At 34.5% G+C, this 21,850-nt stretch overlaps 1 protein-coding gene across 5 annotated transcripts in view; it reads right to left on the bottom strand.

Moving 5' to 3' along the window:
* Positions 1-21,850, bottom strand: part of PPFIA2 (PTPRF interacting protein alpha 2) — a 452,551-nt gene that overhangs the window by 153,852 nt on the left and 276,849 nt on the right. For all 5 annotated transcript variants that reach the window (XM_079775027.1, XM_079775026.1, XM_079775024.1 and 2 more), the window contains 2 exons: positions 12,823-12,987; positions 7,054-7,128 (listed from right to left, as the gene is read on the bottom strand). In XM_079775027.1, coding sequence (XP_079631153.1) covers positions 7,054-7,128; positions 12,823-12,987 — 240 coding nt within the window. The remainder of the gene's footprint in view (positions 1-7,053; positions 7,129-12,822; positions 12,988-21,850) is intronic.

Below are 21,850 nucleotides of genomic sequence, written 5' to 3' on the forward strand. Positions count from 1 at the left end.
CCATCTTCATAACTTTTCTCACCTTCCCAACCTGAAACTCTGCTCATTAAATAACACACCATTATAATTACTTTTTATCATGTCTATCTCCCATACTAAAAAGAATGATTGCTTTATTAATATTTAAGTTTTATTATTATATATTTTGATCCCAAGTAGTGAACATACTGCCTGATTAACAGAATATGCCCATCAAATGTTTGCTGAATTGAAATGTTATGATCAAAATCACATATCAGATCATCACATCAACAAGTTATATCAGACTAGAGGCCCAGTGCATGAAATTTGTGCATGGGAGGAGGGGGTCCCCACAGCCCAGCCTGCACCCTCTCCAATCCGGGTCCCCTTGGGGGATGTCTGACTGCTGGTTTCAGCCTGATCCCAGGGATTGGGCCAAAACTGGCAGTTGGACATCCCTCTCACAATCCGGGACCACTAGTTCCTAACTGCTCACCTGCCTGCCTGCCTGATCGCCCCTAACTGCCCCCCCTGCCAGCCTGATCACCCCTAACCGCCTCTGCCTGCCAGCCTGATCACCCTAACTGCCCCCACCCCGCTGGCCTGGTCGCCCTCAACTACCCCCCTGCCAGCCTGGTCGCCCCACGCAGCCTGCTATTCAGTCATTTGGTCGTCCCTCGCTAACCCCCCAAGCTGGCCTGGTCCCCCCATGCAGCCTGCTGGTGAGTCATTTGGTCATCTCTCACTAACCCCCCTGCCGGCCTTGTTACCCCATGTAGCCTGCTGTTCAGTTGTTACTGTGAGGGCATTGTGACCAATTTGCATATTACCCTTTTATTAGTATAGATTATGTCAACTCTGCAGTTCTAACCTAACACTTAAACACACACACACACACACACACACACACACACACACACACACACACAACATCATTTTAATGATATTCCTTTTACAAAACAAAAACAAATCAAATCAAAACTATATCTTCAGTCCTTTCTCATTTTATAAAATATGAATTCCAAATTTTGAGCATGTCATTCATGCTCTCTAAAATCTGAGTCCTATCAGTCTCTCCACCCTCCACATCTACATATTTTCACAACTTGATTCTTACTAACACATTATACATAATTATAGAAGCAACCAATTTCAGGTTCTCTCAATCATACTGGCTGCTCAGCCTGAAATGTGAAATGTTCTCTATCACTTTTGAAGCTAAATCTTAGTCTTTCTTCATAGGTGAGACTTCTCTAATCAGAATAAATACCCTTCTCCTTCTGGTCTTCTGGACTTCTAGTTTTGCACTAAATTACATTTTACCAATATGTTTATATGTGCATCTCCATCACTTGAGAGCAAATTACATGCAAATTTGCATAATTTTTTACTTGTTTTATTTTTTCCTATTTCTCTCTTTCAGAGACTCACATGATTTTCTGCATATGGTAGTTGCTCAATAATTATATTTTGAAGAAACATCTTACTAATTTGATGTATGTGATTAATGCATTGGTGTTTATTGAGCATGCTTAAAGTTATTCAAACTCTCTATTAAGGAAATAGCTAAGGAACAATGTGAAAACACTGGTTGCCACAAACTCTATACAATGAAATTTGACAAATATATATTGATCACAAGGGTCATATCATTGTACTGAATGAAACAAATAAAAATGAGCAAGATGCAGTCCATTTTCTCGGGGAACTAACAACCTGGCTTATGCAGGCATATAATTAACCCTAATGCTTGGTGAGCAGTCATAATAAGTGCTGAAGCAATAAGCTTTAGCAATTTAAACTAAGGAGCAAAGGCTGTTGGCAAGAAACCATAAAATATTTCATCAAAATTGTGATGATGTCTGAACTTGAGTTTCAATGGGGAACTATAATTTCAGTGGGTGAATTAGAGTTGTGGAGGCATTCCAAGAGAGACATTAGCATAAGATTTAGAGGAAGCAAAATTGTGGGCTGCTTTCAGAAACAATGAATACAGTGATTGAACAAGACCTTAGTAGAAGCAGTAGGGGTAGTGGAAGTTAGAGCTGGATTTAAAGGTTAGGGCCATTGAAGAGGTTCTTGATGGTATATTAAAGGTCTATGTAATACATGTCATTATATATTAATATAGTACACTATATAATTATGTTATTAATATATTCATCTGGCACACATTATATGTAAGTATATATTATATATTGGAATATGTTATGAAAAATAATCATTATGATTGGATTTTGCTTAATAGGTTTAACTGTGAAGAATTATATAGCAGAAAGGGATAGGGGATGAGCAGACAGAAATCCTATATAATAAAAGGCTAATATGCAAATTGACCAAATGGTGGAATGACTGGTCGTTATGACGTGCACTGACCACCAGGGGGCAGATGCTTAACACAGGAGCTGCCCCCTCGTGGTCAGTGCGCTCCCACAGGGAGCCGGCTCACAGCCGGCAAGCACAGTGGCAGTGGCAGGAGCCTTTCCTGCCTCCAAGGCAGCGCTGAGAATCAGCGAGCAGTAAGGAGTCAGGGGTCCCAGACTGCGAGAGTGATGTCTGACTACCTAAACCGGCACACAGATATCCCCCAAGGGGTCCCGGCCTGGGAGAGGGCACAGGCCAGGCTGAGGAATGTCCCTCCCTCCCCAAGTGCACGAATGCCGTGCATCAGGCCTCTTGTCTATTATAAAAGCCCAGGTGTGAAATAGTGAAGACTTGAATTATGGTGGTTTTAATGTATGTGGAAAACGATGAGAGTAACTAGATCGGGGAGGGTAGATTATGAAACAGTTAACTATATGGATTGGAACTTCCTCAATAGAGAGTGTTATGACAAATGCAAAGACAAGCACATTTTCAAATCAGAGAGAAGTGTCACATTAGGAGAAACAACTCTCTGAGCTCATCTGTAGTATAGTAGTATGTAACTCCAGTATTATTCTGCTGATATAAATGTATTTAGCATAGTGCTTAGAGGTTTAAAGTACTCAGTAAATATTAGCTATTATTATTAAGTGATCAATAGAATGATCAAGTATGGAAAATTACATCTTACTCTAAAATATGCTTATTGTTTTATTTGTTTATAATATAATAAAAAGTTATTAAAATTCAAATGCTACAGAAATATATAGTACATACACTTGCAAACACAAGAAACAACTAATAATAACAATTTGGTATGTATATCTAATTTTTTTCTATGCTCACAATAACTTATTATTATTATTATTTGTATGTATACAAAATTAGGATCATTCTATGCAACTTCTTCCTTTTTGTAAAATAGAATGTTTTGGAGCTCTTTCTAGAACAGAACATATATAGTTGTCTCATATTCTTTTTAATAATGCTACTTATTTCATTGCATTCAAGTGCCATAGAGAATCTAAGGGACATGGGAAACTAGGTGGAGATTCAGGCTCAACAGTGCATATGGTGCCTTTGTATATATTAGAAAATCCATCTCTGTAGGTGATGACAGCCCTGAAGGTGCATATCTTGATTAGCACATCCTGAACTGGATGTTAATCTCTCCCTGGGTTCCATGATGGACACCTGTGGCCAAGAACAATCTATAGAACCATTAGCAAAACTGTGTAGAAATGCTAAGCCAGTGTCTAAAATCGTCTGTGAAGCTCAGAAAAGAGCAGGGACTTTGAGCTATAGATTTGGTTTCTTTTCCACAGGAGTCATGGCTGACGCCTCGGATGGATGACAAATGGATGAGGCCTCCATGGGAAAGATTATATAAAGAAAAGATACTAAGGGGAGATAACTTCAAAGCCATCTATGAGAATGGTTTAAGGGAAAAACAATAAGAGACATAGAGACAGAGGGAAATGGAATAACAATACATAGATCATAGAATAAACTATTAATGTAATATAATGATAGAATAAACTCTATCATCTTTTAGACTCTACATAAGCATATATAGTTATATACATATATGTATGTATCAAGGTATCACTTGCAGTCTGAACCCCTGTGCTCTGATTGCTCCTTCTGAATCCAGAAAGTGAAATAATTCAGAAAAATGTTTGGATAAATTCCTTGTTATCTGAAATCCTATTATCAATACCAGAAATCCAGGAATTAAACAGATTTTAGTAATGTGGTATCCTCACTCTCCAAGCTTGTTATATGAACTCAGGAAACAAATAGATTTGAATTATAAGGGACTTGTTATGTCACTCATATATGGAATCTAATGAGCAAAATAAACTGTTGAACAAAATAGATCCAGAGACATAGAAGCATGGAACAGATTGTGGAATCTCAGAGGAAAGGTGGGGGAGGTGAGTGGGGGAGAATTGATCAACCAAAGAACTTGTATGCATAACCCATGGACATAGATGATAGGGTGGTCAAGACCTGTTGCAAGGGGCAGGGAGGGCTAGAAAAGGTTAATGGGGGGAAAAAAGGGGTATATGTGATACTTTCAACAGTAAAATTTTTAAAAAAAGGTAGAATGTGAACAGATTCATGCTAGGTTTAAAAAAAAGAAATTATAAGGGACACTTCCAACTACATCATAATTTTAGTTTAAAATCTAAAGCATCAAATGAAATGTTCCCCAACTGCCAGCTCATTTGCAGAAATTTTGTTCTAATAACTGATTGTTTTTCTTCTATCTTACATATTTTTATTTGACTCTTAAGAACGTGCTCTTAAGTAAGTTTTCCTTTTTTTAAATAAAAGTTTTCTATTTATTTTCTAAAGTACCTTCTTCAATTACTTCCTCTAATATCTTAACTATCTAGTTCCCCTTTCTAAAGCTGCCATTAGCATAAATTTTTCTAAACTGATTTTTGTCAGTTTTCTAAATGTATCGTTATCGTCAATAAACAATGACTTACTTATAAAAATTTCTTGTACTAGTTGCTGTTACTATAGAGAAACAAGTCAAGCTGTGTTTTCTGATTTTTTTTTTAGTATTTCATTGTGAAGTATAAATAGCATTGTAAAGAAAAGTTGACTTGTTCTTATGTTCTTCTTTAAAAATCACTAATTATTTATAAACTATTTATTGTTTGAGAACTAAGATACCTTTATTTTTTTATCTTTTTTGCTCAATCTTTGCATTCCTTAACTCAGGGTAAGCCTCATGGAAATTAATTACAATCAACAACAACAAAATATATTGACGTTTATAATGATTACACAATTACTTTCCTCTTATTTATATAAATAATTTAAAACAAAAGCATTCAGAAAGGCTAAAGTATTTTGAGAGTTGTTTTAGTGATTTAAAATCAATTAATCTATGTACTATAAGCAATCAAATGTACCATACAGCCTACAAGAGACAACAACAATATTTGAGGGCTAAAACTGTGTTAAAGACAACAAACTCTTTTCTCCACTTTTGTTCTCAATTGCTGTTTCTCTGTGTTACTGGACTCTTCAGTTGCCATTTCTAGAGCAAAGTTTCAGAGCCTCACTTGAATGTATAGAACATTTTTATTTCGGCATAAATGCCAAGTGGTCCCACTACACCTTTGTTTATAACAAATAGAAACTTTACCACTGCCATATTAAGCAAGACTTTCAAATTAGTAGTCACCAAACCTTTTGTTTGTTTCCCTTATTAATAAAATATTTTGATTCACCCAAGATAAACATAAACGAAAATCAAAATTAACAATGACAAAATAGATACACTTAACATTTTCTTCCTGCACACTCTAGGAATTAGCACACTCACGTTGCAGATAATTTACATATTCTCTCTCCTGAAAGGACTGAGTTCTTGTCATTACCCTTTATCTTAGGAGTTCTTTTCTCCATCCAGTTTGCTAAGCTATCTGGTTGCTAAAAAGCTTTTTCTCTATATATTTTAAACTGTTGTTCCACCATTTATGCTTTTTAACACTGCTAGACTTTAATTCACATGGAACTCATTCTTCCTGCAATTAAAAGTCCATTACTTCTGATATTTAAATTGTTAAACCTGGAACAAACATAAGCATATGTAAACTTGCTCAATTGCCTCAGCTTATTTTAAAAAGCAGGGAGTTTGTATTGGATAAGATTTTTAGCCTGATTTGGAAATGTATGAATTTGTTTGTGTGTGTAGTGTAAATGTGAATATTATTTTCTTACAAATCTTGATAATACATAATTAATTACATTAACCTCCCACTTTTTTACTGATTTATTAAACAATTAAATAATTATTGAATTATTTTATTATGTCTACTACTAGTAATAACAATATTGACATTATAAGAATAAAGTTCTGGAAAATATATCCTCATTAATAAAGTGCATATGAGAGAGAGAGAGTGTGTGTGTGTGTGTGTGTGTGTGTGTGTGTGTGTGTGAATGAGAGAGAGGGAAGAAAAGAGAGAGAGAGAGATAGGGCTATTTTAGTGGTATACACAGCTTAAATTTGTTACAGGTACTTATAAATTTGTTATATAGTCTAATGACCCAAGTTCATTTGTGCACTAATAACCAAAAGAGGTAAAATCTTTAAAAAAAAAAACTATGTAATACATTCAACAATAAAGATAAATTTTAAATAAATAAATAAATATCTATAAAGTTAAAAAAAGAAAAAGAAACAACAGCTCTTTAAATCTGAAATGATTACAAAATACTTTCTTAAAGTCATGGATTAGATAAAATGAAATGGATTCAATGATGCCACTAAACATGGGCACAATGTTTTTTAGAAGATAAGAATAACAAGGTCCTGAGGGGAAATATTTATATCTCCAAGGAATTAACTTCATTTGCAACATTATCTAAGTTTCCCAGAAAATTTTCATGTTTTTCAATTTTGGAGCCAAGTTTTGCTTCTCAGAAGGACCGGCATTCTGACTGCAGTCTTTCTCAATCCCCATCTCACTAGTTCACATGTCACTAGCTCTTGCTAAGTCTCCTTTCATCTCTCAGTGACAGATCTGAATCACCGGAAATGAGAAAACATGACTGGCAACCAGTTTCAACAGGCCTTGTTCAGTGGCAGATACAGAATGTAATTTATTCTGTGTGACAGTTTTAATAAATGTGACATAAAACACAAGGGATATAATGTTAGCAATATTGCACCTCAGAAGAGGAGAAAGTTTGGTATGTTACCTCCTGATTAGCAGCAGCTAGTTCTTCTTCCAGTGCAGAGACTCTTTCTAAAGAAACCCTCAGTCGCTCCCTTACCTGGAAGAAAAACCAAAAAAATGTGCCGTAATGTACATCCCATACATGTTAAACTGCTAATCCGTCACTAACATTATCAAAGACAATCACAGTTGGCTGTTTCCCCACTATTTATAGTCCTAAGCGTTGGGGAATACGATGAATACAAAAGAGATTTCCTTGTTACGAAGTCCTTTCAGGGTTCAGAGGATAGATTTTCCTGTGGTTTTAGAGACTGACCCATCTTGTTCTCAATTCTGATTCATAGTAAGTGAAGGCCAAATTTAAAAGTTTAGTAAGATTTAATGAGGAGTATAGGTTAGATAATATATAAAATAGATAAAAACCATATAAAACAATTTTATTTTATTTTTAAATATGTTTGAGAGAGAGAGAGAGAGAGAGAGAGAGAGAGAGAGAGAGAGAGAGAGAGAAAGGAAGGGAGAGGGAGAAAGAGAAACATCAATGAGAGAGAAACATCCACCGGCTGCCTCCTGCATGCCTCCCACTGGGGATCAAGCAGCAACCCAGGCAACTGCCCTGACCGGGAATGGAACCGACACCCTCTCAGGGCATGGGATGATGCTCAGCCAACTGAGCCACCCGGCCAGGGCCATAGACCAAAAAGCACTAGTGTTCTATAAATCTAAAATCTAATTTGAAATTTTCAAAAATCTCAATATACTTTTATACTGTATAATGTTATCTGATATACTATATTCAGGTGACTGTACTTAAATCCTGAAATAATCTTGAGTAATAAGGAATAAGTATATGAGTGGAGATTAACATTAGTTATTTACATCATGCTCAAATTCTCTGCAAATTGCTAATACATATACATAAATGGATATTTGGTAACAAAGACAATTATGCAGATACTTCATGGTATCTAGGCGTATTAGATGGACTGCCAGGTATCAGTGCTGTTAGACGAATATCCAATTGTTCATAAAAATGCTTATGCTGGTTTGGCTCAGTGGATAGAGCATCAGCCTGTGGAATGAAGGATCCTGGGTTCGATTCTGGTCAAGGGCACATGGTGAGGTTGCGGGCTCGACCCCCAGTAGGGGGCGTGCAGGAGGCAGCCAATCAATGATACTCTCTCATCATTGATGTTTCTGTCTCTCTTTCCCTCCCCCTTCCTCTCTGAAACCAATAAAATATATTTTTTTAAATGCATGAAACTTTATTCTGATTAATAACTGAACAAGAGCTACTTGGAAGAAACTTTTTGATGATCTGACTTAGGGAATACTTTTGTATGAACATCTTGGAAAGATGCCAAAGAAGCAAATATCCCCAAGGCATGAAAATAGGAGGACTGCTGATATGTGGGATGCAGATATGATCAAAGAATTTTAGTAATTTTGCTTGATGTTTAACAAGAATGGTTGTAAAGTTTTATGCCCATTTCCTAAAATACCAACTATAAATATGGGTATTCTGATAAAGGTTTAGGAATCCTAGTTGATGAGAACAGCAATGGTTAAATATAAGTAAATGATTTCACTATATGTAACATTGATTGGATCTCATTTAGACTGCTGTGAAGAGGTGAAGGTACCATATTTTAAAAGATATATTAATTAATTGGAATGATTCTAAAAGAGTCATCTGAGTCATATAAGAGTGCTGAAACCAGGCTATCTTGTAGGTTAAACATTTATATTCCCATTATACTGAGCCTTCAAGAAAACAGCATCACCCCTCAATAAATTTAGAACAGCATTAAAAACTTGATATTATATTATCCACAAAGTAATGAATCTGGGCTGTCTTTACAAGAAAATAAAAATAATTTCTGAATATATTTTGAATTAATGTTCTAAATGTAAACACTGCTGATATAAATATCAATACATTAGATGATTTTTTATTCACATTTATGTTAAGATGAATTGTTCTCTGTATATAATTCACCATGCACTAATTTCTGTTAAACTTAGTAAAGAAACAATAGGTAGGACAAAAGGGTAACTTTTCCAGGGTTTACTAGTAAAGAACACTAACATTTTACCTTGTGCGCATAGGTGGAACTCCATTGATAGGAAAAAAAAATAGTATATCTGATAAGCCTTTCACCTTTTTGCTCTGCTCTGAGCATAGCATCAGCAGGATGCCATCATTACCTTAATTCTTCTTGTTGGATTTGGTGTTCTTTTTTCCCCTAAATATTAGTACAAAATTTATAGCCTTGGCTCTAAGCTTAACTTTATTATTATTTTTTTTACTATTTGACTATGTTCAATTCATCAATTCCTGCATAGTTTTTATGTTAAGATATATTGATTGCTTATTTAGAAAGCTATAGTATAACCCCTAAAATATATATTTTATGTATGTATAGAATATCTGATATATAATTTCATTTGTTACATCTATATTCTTCATAATGCTATAAAAATAATAATGTGGGGGTTTTTCTTCCCAAACGATGTTTCAAAGCCACAGAAATTGTATCCCTGGGAATTAAAATAAAATAAATCCCTAAATACAACAAATGTGTTTCAGAATGAAAAGAAATTTTGGTGGGATAAAAATACATTTTAAATAAGTATAAAGTCATGGCAGGATTTCACTTAGGAATTATCCATCTTGTAACAACACCATTGTGAGGAAATCTTCAAATAGCAAAAGTTCAAACCCAGTTTTGGTACTGTTATATTAGATCACATAAATTAATGGGGAGTGCATATATATTTGATATTTTTGCTATAGTTGCCATATATCTCCTATATATTTTTTAAATAATAGTCAATACAAAATACATATATATTTCTCATTTCCTCCAGCCTTTAGAATTGGTGAATATATTAGATTATGATGTCAAAATTACTCTTGGTCTTAGCTAATTGTAAAAATCCTACCTTACAACTTAGTGGATGTATGAATAAGGACATCAGTAATGAAGACTGCCAGTCATTGTAATTGTCCATAGCATGTGCAAGCTTTTATACTGCATTTAGTTCTTCAGGTGTTCTAAACCCTGTATGGTAAAGTTGGTAGTTTCTTGCTCTCAAGATATGGTTAATTGCATATTTGATCTTCTATCTATATTTTAATATAATGTCCATAAATTAAATTTAAATATTATAATTATTTTTTATGTCTGTTTCTGCACACATTCCTATCATCATGAGAAGCTGTGACTTGTTTTTAGTTAGATAAATTGTCTATGAAGGTGCTTAGGCACATAGTAATTCCTCAATAACTAAATGAAATATTTATTTTTTAAATATATTTTACTGATTTTAGAGAAAGGAAGGGAGAGGGATAGAGAGATAGAAGCATCAATGAGAGAGAAACATCAGCCAGCTTCCTGCATGCCCCCTACTGAGGATGTAGCCTGCAACCAAGGTATGTACCCTTGACCAGAATCGAACCCAGGACCCTTCAGTCCATGGCCAGCACTCTATCCACTGATCCAAACCAGTTAGGGCTGAAATACTATTGAAAACAAGCATGAAGATCAACAGTGATAATACCTTTACATAGTTTTAAAGCTTTGTCAAATGCTGAAACTTACTCATGTTAATAGCAATATTCATTTAACACTCACTGAGCATTTGACACATGCTGAGCTTGAGCTAAGAGCTTTGCATGTCAGATCATACCTAATCCTCATGACAACTCTCTGAGGTAGGTGCTATTATTCTCTCCTCAAAAAAAGAAGATGCTTAGAGATGACAGGTATGCATGTCTGTCCAACTTCAGAGCCCAAAGTCATGACAATTTTCCTTTAGGCTGTTGAGCATTACTTAGTTGATAATCAGTTCAGTTGTCCCTAAACTTACTAATATGCAAGACACACCTGGTGAGTTATTACATCATATTACAGCTTCTGGGGCCATGGCATAAAATACTTCATTTAATTATGTTGAGTTCACTGAACTGATAGTAAATTATTTCTATATTCTAGGTTGTACAGCAATCATTTTCTTCTTAAATGTATGCACATCTATCAGATTATTTGTCTTAAATGCTGTTTATTGATTCCTATTCATTCCTTCATAAAATTATTCTTCACTTAAATGATGTGGGGTGCTTCTAGGGAGCATCCCAAACCACGCATTCTCAAGTACCTTCATTCAAGTTATATTAAATTTTATCTGAAAAGGCCATGTTCTTCATATACCTCTGGGTTATATTATATATTGGTCGTAGTGTTTAAAGTATCTTCATTTCTCTGCTTAAAAACCCTGACACATTTTTAATACCCAGATCAAATGTCACCCCCTCTATGAATATATTCATGACTTCATTGTCACTTTCTCAAGCAGAATAAGTCACAATTCTTTCTGTGACTCCTTATCGCATTATATACATCTTAGTAGTGCCTGTTATTGACATGTGAATCTGCAGTACTAATTATAAACTCCTCAGTTGTAAGAAGAATATATTATTTATATTTTTGTGCCAAATATCTGCCAAGGAGTCTGACACATAACAGATATTCTATAAAGTCTTGGAAATTCTTAACAATATACTTTTGTAGTAAGAAAGGGGATATAATATGAAACAACATTAAATATATTAAATGATGATTTGATAAGCAATATTTGTTGATATTATGTTTATCAGGAATCATTATATAATTTTCATTTTGTTTTATTCAATATTCATAAATAAATCACCTCTCAGAGCTAAAGTGAAAAATAAAATAATTTATTCCTAATCATCTGGAAAACAGAACTATAGTTATCATTATGTATATATTCCACATAATCCCCAGCTCAAAGAACATCTGAAAGACCAATGATAAGAATATATATGTATATAAATATTAAATAGAGCAAGAGTGCCTGCATGTCAAAACCTAGATATAACTGGGTAAGAACCCCTAGTTTGGATTTTAATGCTCAGAACTTTTCTGATAGTTTACAATGAAGTGACCCAATTTCCACTTTACAAAATCCTAAAGCTTTTAAATGTTCATTTTTAAAAATTTTTAAATGTTCATTCTTTAAAATTTACAAAATGGAAATTATGTCATAAACCTTACTAATCTGCAAAGGATATTATCATCATATTGGCTTATGTCAGTAGAATTTATCTGAGCAACAGCTGAAAGAAATTTATGACTACTTTAAAAAAGACCTAAAGTAGGTTTTTCTACTAATACATTATGCTATTCAGAGGCTTAAAATGTATATTCAGAACTATGATATTAGAGATCTATAAATATTATATGGTTATAATATATACCTCAAGATATGCTTAATTGCCAATAGTTGTCTCTAATGTTGACATCTATATACATTCATTTCATAGAGAGGTGGGGCAAGAGGAAATGAAAAAGAGAGAGAAAGAAAAGCTGAATGATAATATTAAATTTCAACTGGCAATAGGGAGTTGGACCATAATGTACCGTAACAGAAGTCTAACTTGAGAAGCCATATATCCAGTGACATTAAAAACATCCACATAGTTATGAATATTACCAATATATACACAGTAATCCTATTAAATTTATTAAAACTAATTTTCTTATAACTCAAAGTTATTCCTCTGAACTGACTGTGCAGGAGTCAGGAGTGTCATGGATGAAGACAAGGAGCACAGTTGCTGCAATCCTCAGCAAAAGCACAGTTAAGCTGAAATCTTTTGCCATTACTATACTTTGTATTTTTAGTAAAGTGTTTTTTTTCAATATAGCTTTTTTGAAGTAAAGTTGACATGTAAAATTGTAAGAAACCTCTTACAATACTGTACCTTTTCATCCAAGGCCTTGTGGTGCTCAAACAAAGATTTCAGTGCCTTGAGAACCTCAACTTCACTGGAAACTCCCGAGGGGGACTGGGCTTGCCGTTTTACCACCGTCATTCTCAGTGACCTTTCGTGTCGTGACACAAGGCACTCCAAATGCTCCAGTAACAGCTGTTGAGTTTAACAGAAAATAGAATTATCTCATAGATTTTAGTCATTAATCCTTAAAAACGACTTCAACCTTAAAAGGTTGCAGGTTTACATAATAGCTAATGATAACCTCGGATTATAATACAGGTAAGTGGCAAAAAGTGCAAACCTGAGTCCAAACCAGTCTTCATAAAATACATTAAAACAAAATAGCATTGCAAGAGGGCATAGAGGGGATAAAAGGTGATGGGGGAAAATCAACTAAATTGCGTTTCTATTATATTAAAATTACTGAACTTAAAAATATAATGTAAATTTTATACATTCTTTTGGAAAATTTAACCATTTGAGTATGGATTCAGTAGAACACAACATAATATGCGTGACTCAGTATGAAAATTATTAAAGAACATTGCACAATGCATGATGGCTTTGTTAATAATGTTTAAAGTCAAAATTAATTCCATTTATATTTGGTTATTTAAATGTTTTTATTTGAAGGAAATGTGCATAATAATCACATGGCTTTAAATGTGATTGTAATGATAATCACATGTTGTATAGTGATTACAGTAATAATCACAATTACAAGTTGCTATAGTAATTATATAGTGATAATCACTAATAATTTTCTGTACAATTAATTCTTAAACTATATCATAAAAATGTATGCTATCGATTGGAATAGAATAACTGAAATTTGCAATAGTCATTTTGGAAAAAGAGGTTAAAGGACATAATTTTTTCAAAATCATTTTTTAATTTTTAATTACAGTTGACATGTAATATATACTGTATATTAGTTTCAGGTATAAATCATTTTTAAACTGAGTAGTCTAGAACCTTCGTTTACCCAGAGTGGCCTCTGGAGCCATGATAGAGGTCAGGGATAGTAAGAAGTCCGGTGGTTTCAGTATGTTACAGACTCTATGCTTTGACTTTTCCTAGATAAAATTTGCTTTTAAATGTTTAATGACTTAGAATATCACCTTTATTTTATTTTATAAGGGAGTTCTGCCACCAAAAGCAAAGATACAAGAGAAGAAAATTAAAAAAAAACACCTGCTGGGTTATCAGTTATTAAAATGTTGCTATTGAAGAATAACACATGTCCAGTCGGTTTTGTAGGAAAGCTTTTCAGGAGGATAGTGGAAGCGTAGGCTTTTTTTAAAAAAATGGTGTCTGTGCAAAATAAAGCAGAAGTTACTCAAACAAGATGAAAAAGCAAATAGAAGATACTGGGGTGGAAATAAAAAAACAACAACTTAGTTTTTTCCCAGGATTTTTCTTCCATTACACAGTAATGAACATTTTGGATTTTCATAATGTCATTGTTAGATTCAGTGTCACATATTATTATTATATTTCTTAATGTTTAATAAGTTAATTTCTCTACATTTACTGTTTCCGATTATGGGTCAGTGTCAGAAAACATTGCCATGCCACTGGCATAAAGAAACATAAAAACCTGAGATTCTAAACATATGCAAATCAGTAGGTAGAGGTCATGTTTAAGGGTCAAAATAATAGTAATAGAAATTCTGTATGAAGATGACACAAATATTGATATTTCAAGGAGTTTTCTTTTTATCTATCAACTTCTGATTATATTCATGGTATTCTACTCTTGAATTCTATAGATACATGCCAGAATGTATTAAATCCAATCAGTTCCAGGTAGGTTATATAGCATTTTATGCACTTAACCCTGCCTATTTCTCCAACATCATCTGGTGTTAGTCTTACCCTGGCAAAGTATGCTCTAACCACATATGCCTACTTTTGGATCCTCAATATGCCGAGCCTTTGCATATGTTGAAACTTCTGCCTGGAATACTTTTCCTTTGGCTCTTCATGTGACCAGCTCTTTCTCATTCTTTAATCTCAATTTAAACATCACCCTCTCAAAGAAACACTTGCTTGATACTCTATGTAAAGTAGGTCTCTCCTCTTCCCAGCCTCCACAATCCTCTATCTGAATCTCTTGCTTATTTTCTTCATAACATATCATGCTGTGTAATTTCTCAAGAACAGTTTCACTAAATTATTCTGTTTTCTCATTAAAACATAAACTCCACGAGGGTAGGTATTATGTATATCTTGATTTATTTGATCTCGGTATTTGAATATTAGCTTAGTAGTTCCGGACATCTATACTAGTAGATAAACAATAAGTATTTGTTGAGTGGATACATGTCGGTAATACTGTTGTTTAGAATTTTAATATGGAAAAGGAGCTGATAAAAGTTAGACTGTACTGTAGATTTGACAGTTGTGGTTGTCCCAAATCTTATGAACAAACCCTCCATATTTAATAGTTCCCCACATTCTGAATGCTATTGTCTCAGTATCATAGGATCCAAGAAACATTTCTCAGTCATGACTACCACTAGGTGGCAGATATGTGACTTAAGAGTCAGCTAACCTAACCGGAGCCACCTGCACAGAAAGGATTCTGAGGGGGTGAGATGAGGGAACGTGATGGGCGGGGCATCTGTTTTGCTGGCACAGGTAGTAGCAAAGGGTGCATGTTACTGGGACTGGGGGTGTGAGGAAAATCTACAAGACTGAGAAATGTGGTCCTAGAAATTGTGCCTGGAAGCTCAGTTTAGAGGTTTTTATATACCTTAATTACTAGTAATTTCTTCTTGATTAAAACAGCTAAGCTTTACTCTAATGTGCAACTAGGAACTCTCATCTATACAATAATAAAACCAAATGTATTTTTATTAATATAAAACAAAGGACTTATATGCATGCATATAAGCCTAATCAATGGACACAGACAACAGGGGGGTTGGGCATGAATGGGAGGTAGCGGGTAATGAGGGAATAAGGACACATATGTAATACCTTAATCAATAAAGAAATTTAAAAAAAGAGCTTAAATTAACTTATCCTGAATACTCTTCAATACCTAGGAAAATATTCTACATAACGTATGCTTAGTACTTGATGATTTAAATTAATGATAAATATAAATTATCTCGCCTGGATAATGTAGCTACAGATATTCTAATGTAGCATGTATCTATGGATTTTAAGCTTACAAATGAAAATAAATTAAAAATAAAAAGAACTAATCTAAGATACCACTAAAACTCTGCTAATTGGACCTTTTCTTGAAGCCACACTTTAGTATAATATTTAATAAAGCTTGCAGAGGTATACTAACAAAAATTTCAGGGACTATATGAATGGCCATTAATCCTATGTTGGAACTCACTTTAAATGACCACAGCATATATGTGTATACAAAGGAACATGTCATGTATGCATGCACACATATGGAAACATTGGAAATTTTTGAATTAAATTTCTAAAACTATACATCTTCATATTAATATCTGAATTTGATGTAACATTGTGCACAATTATTTTCAATCACAAGTGGCATTGAAGTAGAAAGCACCCATATATGCATACACATGTATCTTCACCTGCTTTTCACTGCTAGGGTCTTCTTTTTTCTCAATTGGATTGTATTTTATAATCATTGAGAAAATGTCTTTGGAGGAAGTTTATTAACTTGTGTAGAAAAGGTTTGTCAGGAATGGGAAGCTTTTCTTTGGTAGTGACAGGTGTCTGTATTTGAACATTTATATAATTCCTTTAGATAAAAATAAAAGAGCATAGTAAGAATTGATTCAAATTAGGTCTTTAATTTGAATTAAAGACAATTAGGTCATAGTTTTAGTTTATTACCCATGAGATGAAATTTCAGCTTCATTATTTCTGACTTTTGAAATCAAAGCTTTCTTTTCAAAGTTATGCAATCATTACAACCATCCTTTGAGATCTTCAGCCACAAAAACAGTTGAAACAGTTCCAAAGCAACAACAAAAATTCTCCACTCTGAGCCCAGCCGGCATGGCTCAGTGGTTGAGCGTCGACCTATGAACCAGGAGGTCAAGGCTTGATTCTCAATTAGGGCACATGCCCAGGCTGCAGACTGGATCCCCAGTGTGGGGCTTGCAGGAGGCAGCCGATCAATGATTCTCATCATTGATGTTTCTATCTCTCTCTCCCTCTCCCCTTCTCTCTGAAATCAATAAGAACATATTAAAAAAATTCTTCACTCTGATATTAAGAAATAGTAACTATATCAACATTTTTGGTTTTCCTTTATCTCTTCATTAATTCAGATAATTTTAAAAAGCCATGTAAATTTTAGTAATCAAATTGAGTGAGTTGAAATAACATCAGGAATAAGTTATTTTCTCTAAATATAATTGTCTAACTGTGATCAGAGTTTTAGGAATGACAAGTTTTGTTTAATCACCTTTTTCTATATTTTATTAGTGTGGAAATATTAATCAATAAAGCTTGTTTAATAGTTTCTGTAAGTACTTGCTATAATATTTGTACAATCAAGTATAACATTAGGATGCTTTTATTTGGATGTCCTCAATTCAATTACTTGAGGCAGTTGGATTTCAGAGCAACTCTAGTGATTACTTTGATTTCTTTCATTCACTCATATCTCGGGGCAGGGGACCAGTTGTTTCTGTAGTGACAATGTGATACATAGCCACAACTTTCAGCGTGGACATCACAATACATGCCTAGTACATTCTTCTCCACACAATTGAGGCAAAAATAAATTACTGAACAGATTAGGAATGAATTACAAAAAAAAAAAAAAGAACTCTGCTCTTCCTTAAACACAATTTGTCATAGCACTTACGATTTGTGAAGGGCATAGGAATATGATTTCTTAGATACATAGCCTGTGGTTAAGCTGAGCAGTGGATTCCCTGGGTATGTCACTTATCAGTCATGTGACTTGATGCAAGTTACTTATTATGTTAGTTTTCCCATCAGTTAAGGCGGGAAAGTGGGATTGCCACAAGGATAAAGTGGGTTAAACATGTGAAACCCTTAGAAAAACATTTTGTACTTAATTTTAGCTATTATATTATTATCATTTTTATTACTTGATGTATTAAATAAACTTTATTCATTCAACTCCATTTAAAACTTCCATTTTTCTATTTGAAAGAAGGTATACTTCATCCAAATATCAAACAGGAGGGCCCTTTCTGCTCTATTTTTTTATGATACTCAAAAATAACACAAATAACTCTATCCATTTATGAGTTCTCTTTGTAACTGTCTTTTTTGTGTTATTTCAATCCATATGTTAACTACTCAAGATAAAATGACAACTTTATGAGAACCATGGAAATTGAAACATGCAATTCTACTTTAAACTTTCTCACAATCTAACACCAATCAAAATTTTTTGCAGGTGTGAGAAGAAAATACTAGCTTGTTGCTTTCTCTAAATGACCAATAAGTAGGTGTTTATAGCAAGGGGAAAAACACAACATGTAGAAGAAAAACGATTATGTAAAATCTATAAAACTGTTATATTTAGCAACATTTAATAGGGCATTATGGAAGAAGAGAGAGCTATGGCTAGTTTTCAGCCATTTATATTTTGTGTGTGATGGAGAAGGTCAGAGGTGGTTATGTAACTTACGTAGTTGTCATATAATCAATACTTTGCACAAGGAAGACTTCATAAATTCATTTTTTCTTTTACATAATCAACAACAAAAAAAATCCTCCATATAACTGATTTTAAGGAAAGTAGAGAAATGTTTTCTAGGTGGAGGATTAAGAAGTACAAATCACCAATTATAAAAATAGTCACAGGGATGTAGGGAATCTATATATATATATATAAAAGGCTAACAAGCTAAGTGTCTGTGTGACTGTTTGCTATGACGCACACTGACCACTAGGGGGCAGATGCTCAACACAGGAGCTGTTGTGACGTGCACTGGCCATTTACAGAGAAACGGCACCATGGACCTGCACCCACAAAGCAACACTTGGCTTCCCCCAAGTGAGACACAGGTCCTGCCACCACCCTGGAGCGACAGCTCACCAAATTGCAGCCAACTCTGCCAAGACCCTATGGCACAAAATGTGGCCCACAGTCCAGCCCAGCTTGAAAACAGTGGCTGTGGGTGCCAGGTAATGTAGCAACTCCTGGCTTCCTCTCCCTCAAGACTAGCCTCCTTGGAGTTTCTTCAGCCCAGGAACATGACTTGCTTTATAGCCAGGTGAAAACATTTTACACTTTAACCAAATGTCTGTGAAGTGTTTTCCCGTGCCTCATCTCATTTGATCCTCACAGAAGCCCTGGAGTAGGTAGATAGGAAACTCAGTGGAATCCTATTTTCTTTTCATTAGCTGGAAAATGGAGATTTACTAGTAGAAAGTTTAGAAACTTGACACGACTGAAAAAAAGTAAGAAATGGTGGACCTTGAAAATGACTTCACGTTTTCTCACTGCGCAGAATATAGTCAAACACTGCTGCAGTTAAATATTTTACCCTTTGTTCTCCCTGCATGATCTACAATAATAATCTGCTTTATGTTGATATTTACTGCTGTGTTGCTGACAATTACCTGAAAGAGAAGTTGGGGTACTTCACTAGGCTGGAAAAAGTTTAGCTAAATCAAAAGCAGGTCTAATTAAGCAAGTTTATTCTATCTATAATAATAAAAGTGTAATATGCTAATTAGACCAGACAGCCAAATGACCTTCCAGACGTCCTTCTGGATGACCTTCTTGACGAAGCCAGGGCTATGAGGTCCAAGGCAAGCCACTGCGGCTGCAAGGGCTGAGGCAAGTGGCCACAGTTGCGAGGGCCGAGCCCCTTGCATGAATTTTGTGCATCAGGCCTCTAGTATAGTCAATAATACTGTACTAACTATGAATGGTGGCAGATGAGTACTAGACATATTCCAGTGATGACTTCATAAGGTACATAAATGGCTAATCACTAATTTGTACACCTGAAAGTAATATAATATTTGTATGTCAAAATAATTTTAAATGAATTTTAAAAGAAAGAAAAGAAAAACATTCTCCAGGTTTATCCATGTTTTCAAAGTAACTATTATTCATGTTTAAAATTAATGGCTTCAATTTCTGCTGTCCTAATGGAACTTAATACTTGTATTTTGCTCACATTGACTCCTGAATAGATATTTCAAATATAGCTTGCCTTAGTTCTTTTATTACCCAAGTTCCTTTGCAGGTACAATAGTCACAGGTACTTTTGGACCTCTTGGGGTATAATATGGTGAAAACTATGTGGATACTGTCCCCAAATTTCCCAGTTCTCTGAAATTAGTCACAAGTAAGGAGGACTGACACACTCCATACTGTAGCGATTAATTCTTAGGCAATGTCTCAGATAAGCTGTAGTAAATCTAGAAGTTTTTTCATGGATTTAACTTGAGTAATTATGTTGAAGGCCTTATGGCCAAGGGTACAGGCTCTGGAGTTATTCTGCCTTAGTTTTCAAACCCCTTATCTGCTATTTATCACTGCATGACTTCTGGCAAGTTATCTGCCCTTTTCTGAGCTCAGCTGACTCATCTGTAAAATGGAGATAATTATAACATCTCCCACACAGGGCTGTGGAAAGGAGTAACAGTGATGTGGAAGGAAAGGCTACATAAAGCAGAAATACATACACAACCAATAAGAGAGTTTCTGTGCATTTTAAATATGAGAAATAGTTGAAAGCTACCCGGAGGTTTGCATCTCCCTCCATTTTCAGCTTCCAGCTCCTACTTTTACATTTGGCATATTGTGCTACGTCAGGGAATGTAGCCAAAAGTGTTAAAATAGAGAGCAGTGAAACAGAGCAGAATAAAGCTCATGGCAGAAATAAACTTTAAATTTGGGTGGGAAAAAATACAGTGTAACTTAAAAGTCAAGGGCGGGGCAACATATAGAGGGAGAAAGAAAAAATTAACCTGACCCCTAAATAACATGATCTAAACTTCTCGTTTTGTCCTATTTGGAGCAGTCAGTCCATAAGTCGCAATAAAAACCAGTTCCTGTGTGCACACACATAAAACAAGCCCCTGATGAATAAGGAGGTAAACTGAATCTGATCATATAACCATTGTTCATGTAGCAGTATCTCTCATTAGAGCACTAGCTCACTGTTTAGGAAGCTATAATTTTTATATTACTCTCTAAGACCAAGCATAAAATGAACAAGTACATTAACTATGCCTTGTTTTCTCAGCCTTAATCTGTTAGAACTCTAACATTTAAAATATTTTTCACCTACTTTATATAAAGTTGAACTATATCACACAAAAGTATTTTTTCTCTATGTTCATTAGTAGAATAGCTGCTCTCATTTCTGGGTATTATGGTAATTTATGTATTTTGTTAAATTTAGTGACTTCATAACTAGAAAAGACGGCATCTTCAATTACATTTTGAACTTGAATGTTAAATGTCATGAGATTGAAACAATACATGGGTTTCCAAGAGGAGAATATAGTATATTCCATTAGTTTCCTAAACTCAGAAATCAGAAATGAAAGTCTCCATAACAATCTTCTAAAACAGAAAAAAGTATGTCTCTTTTAACTTGGGGATTTCTGTTCCAGTGGTTTTGCATTTTAAAACTTAAAAAAGTAATTATAAATAAATATTTTGCTGGGTGAGGTAAGGCCAGTGCCACAACACTTCCTCATATTACCTCATAATCGAAACTCATGCTCCCCCCCTCAAACCTTCCCCCTGTGCCTATCTCCAGCCTCTGAGGTATTGGTCTCCCACTCCAGTATAACACTCTGAAAGTTTGAAATTCTGTATTGAAACCCAGCCTTTCTTTTTAAAATTGAAAAGAGCAAAAAGGACAGGGGAAAAGGACATTTTCTAAGGCAACATAGTGATTTAGTAGCCAAAACTCTAATTTAGGTTTCCTGTCTTCCTGTTTTGAGTTTTGTAGTATATTGTCCTTTACTTGAAGTAACTGACTATAAGTGATTCCTGCTTAAAGTCTTCCTGAAGTTTTTAAATATTTATTTTTCCTGCACATATAAGAGATAAGGC

The sequence above is a fragment of the Cnephaeus nilssonii genome, assembly GCF_951640355.1.
Source record: "Cnephaeus nilssonii genome assembly, chromosome: 6".
Taxonomy (NCBI): domain Eukaryota; kingdom Metazoa; phylum Chordata; class Mammalia; order Chiroptera; family Vespertilionidae; genus Cnephaeus; species Cnephaeus nilssonii.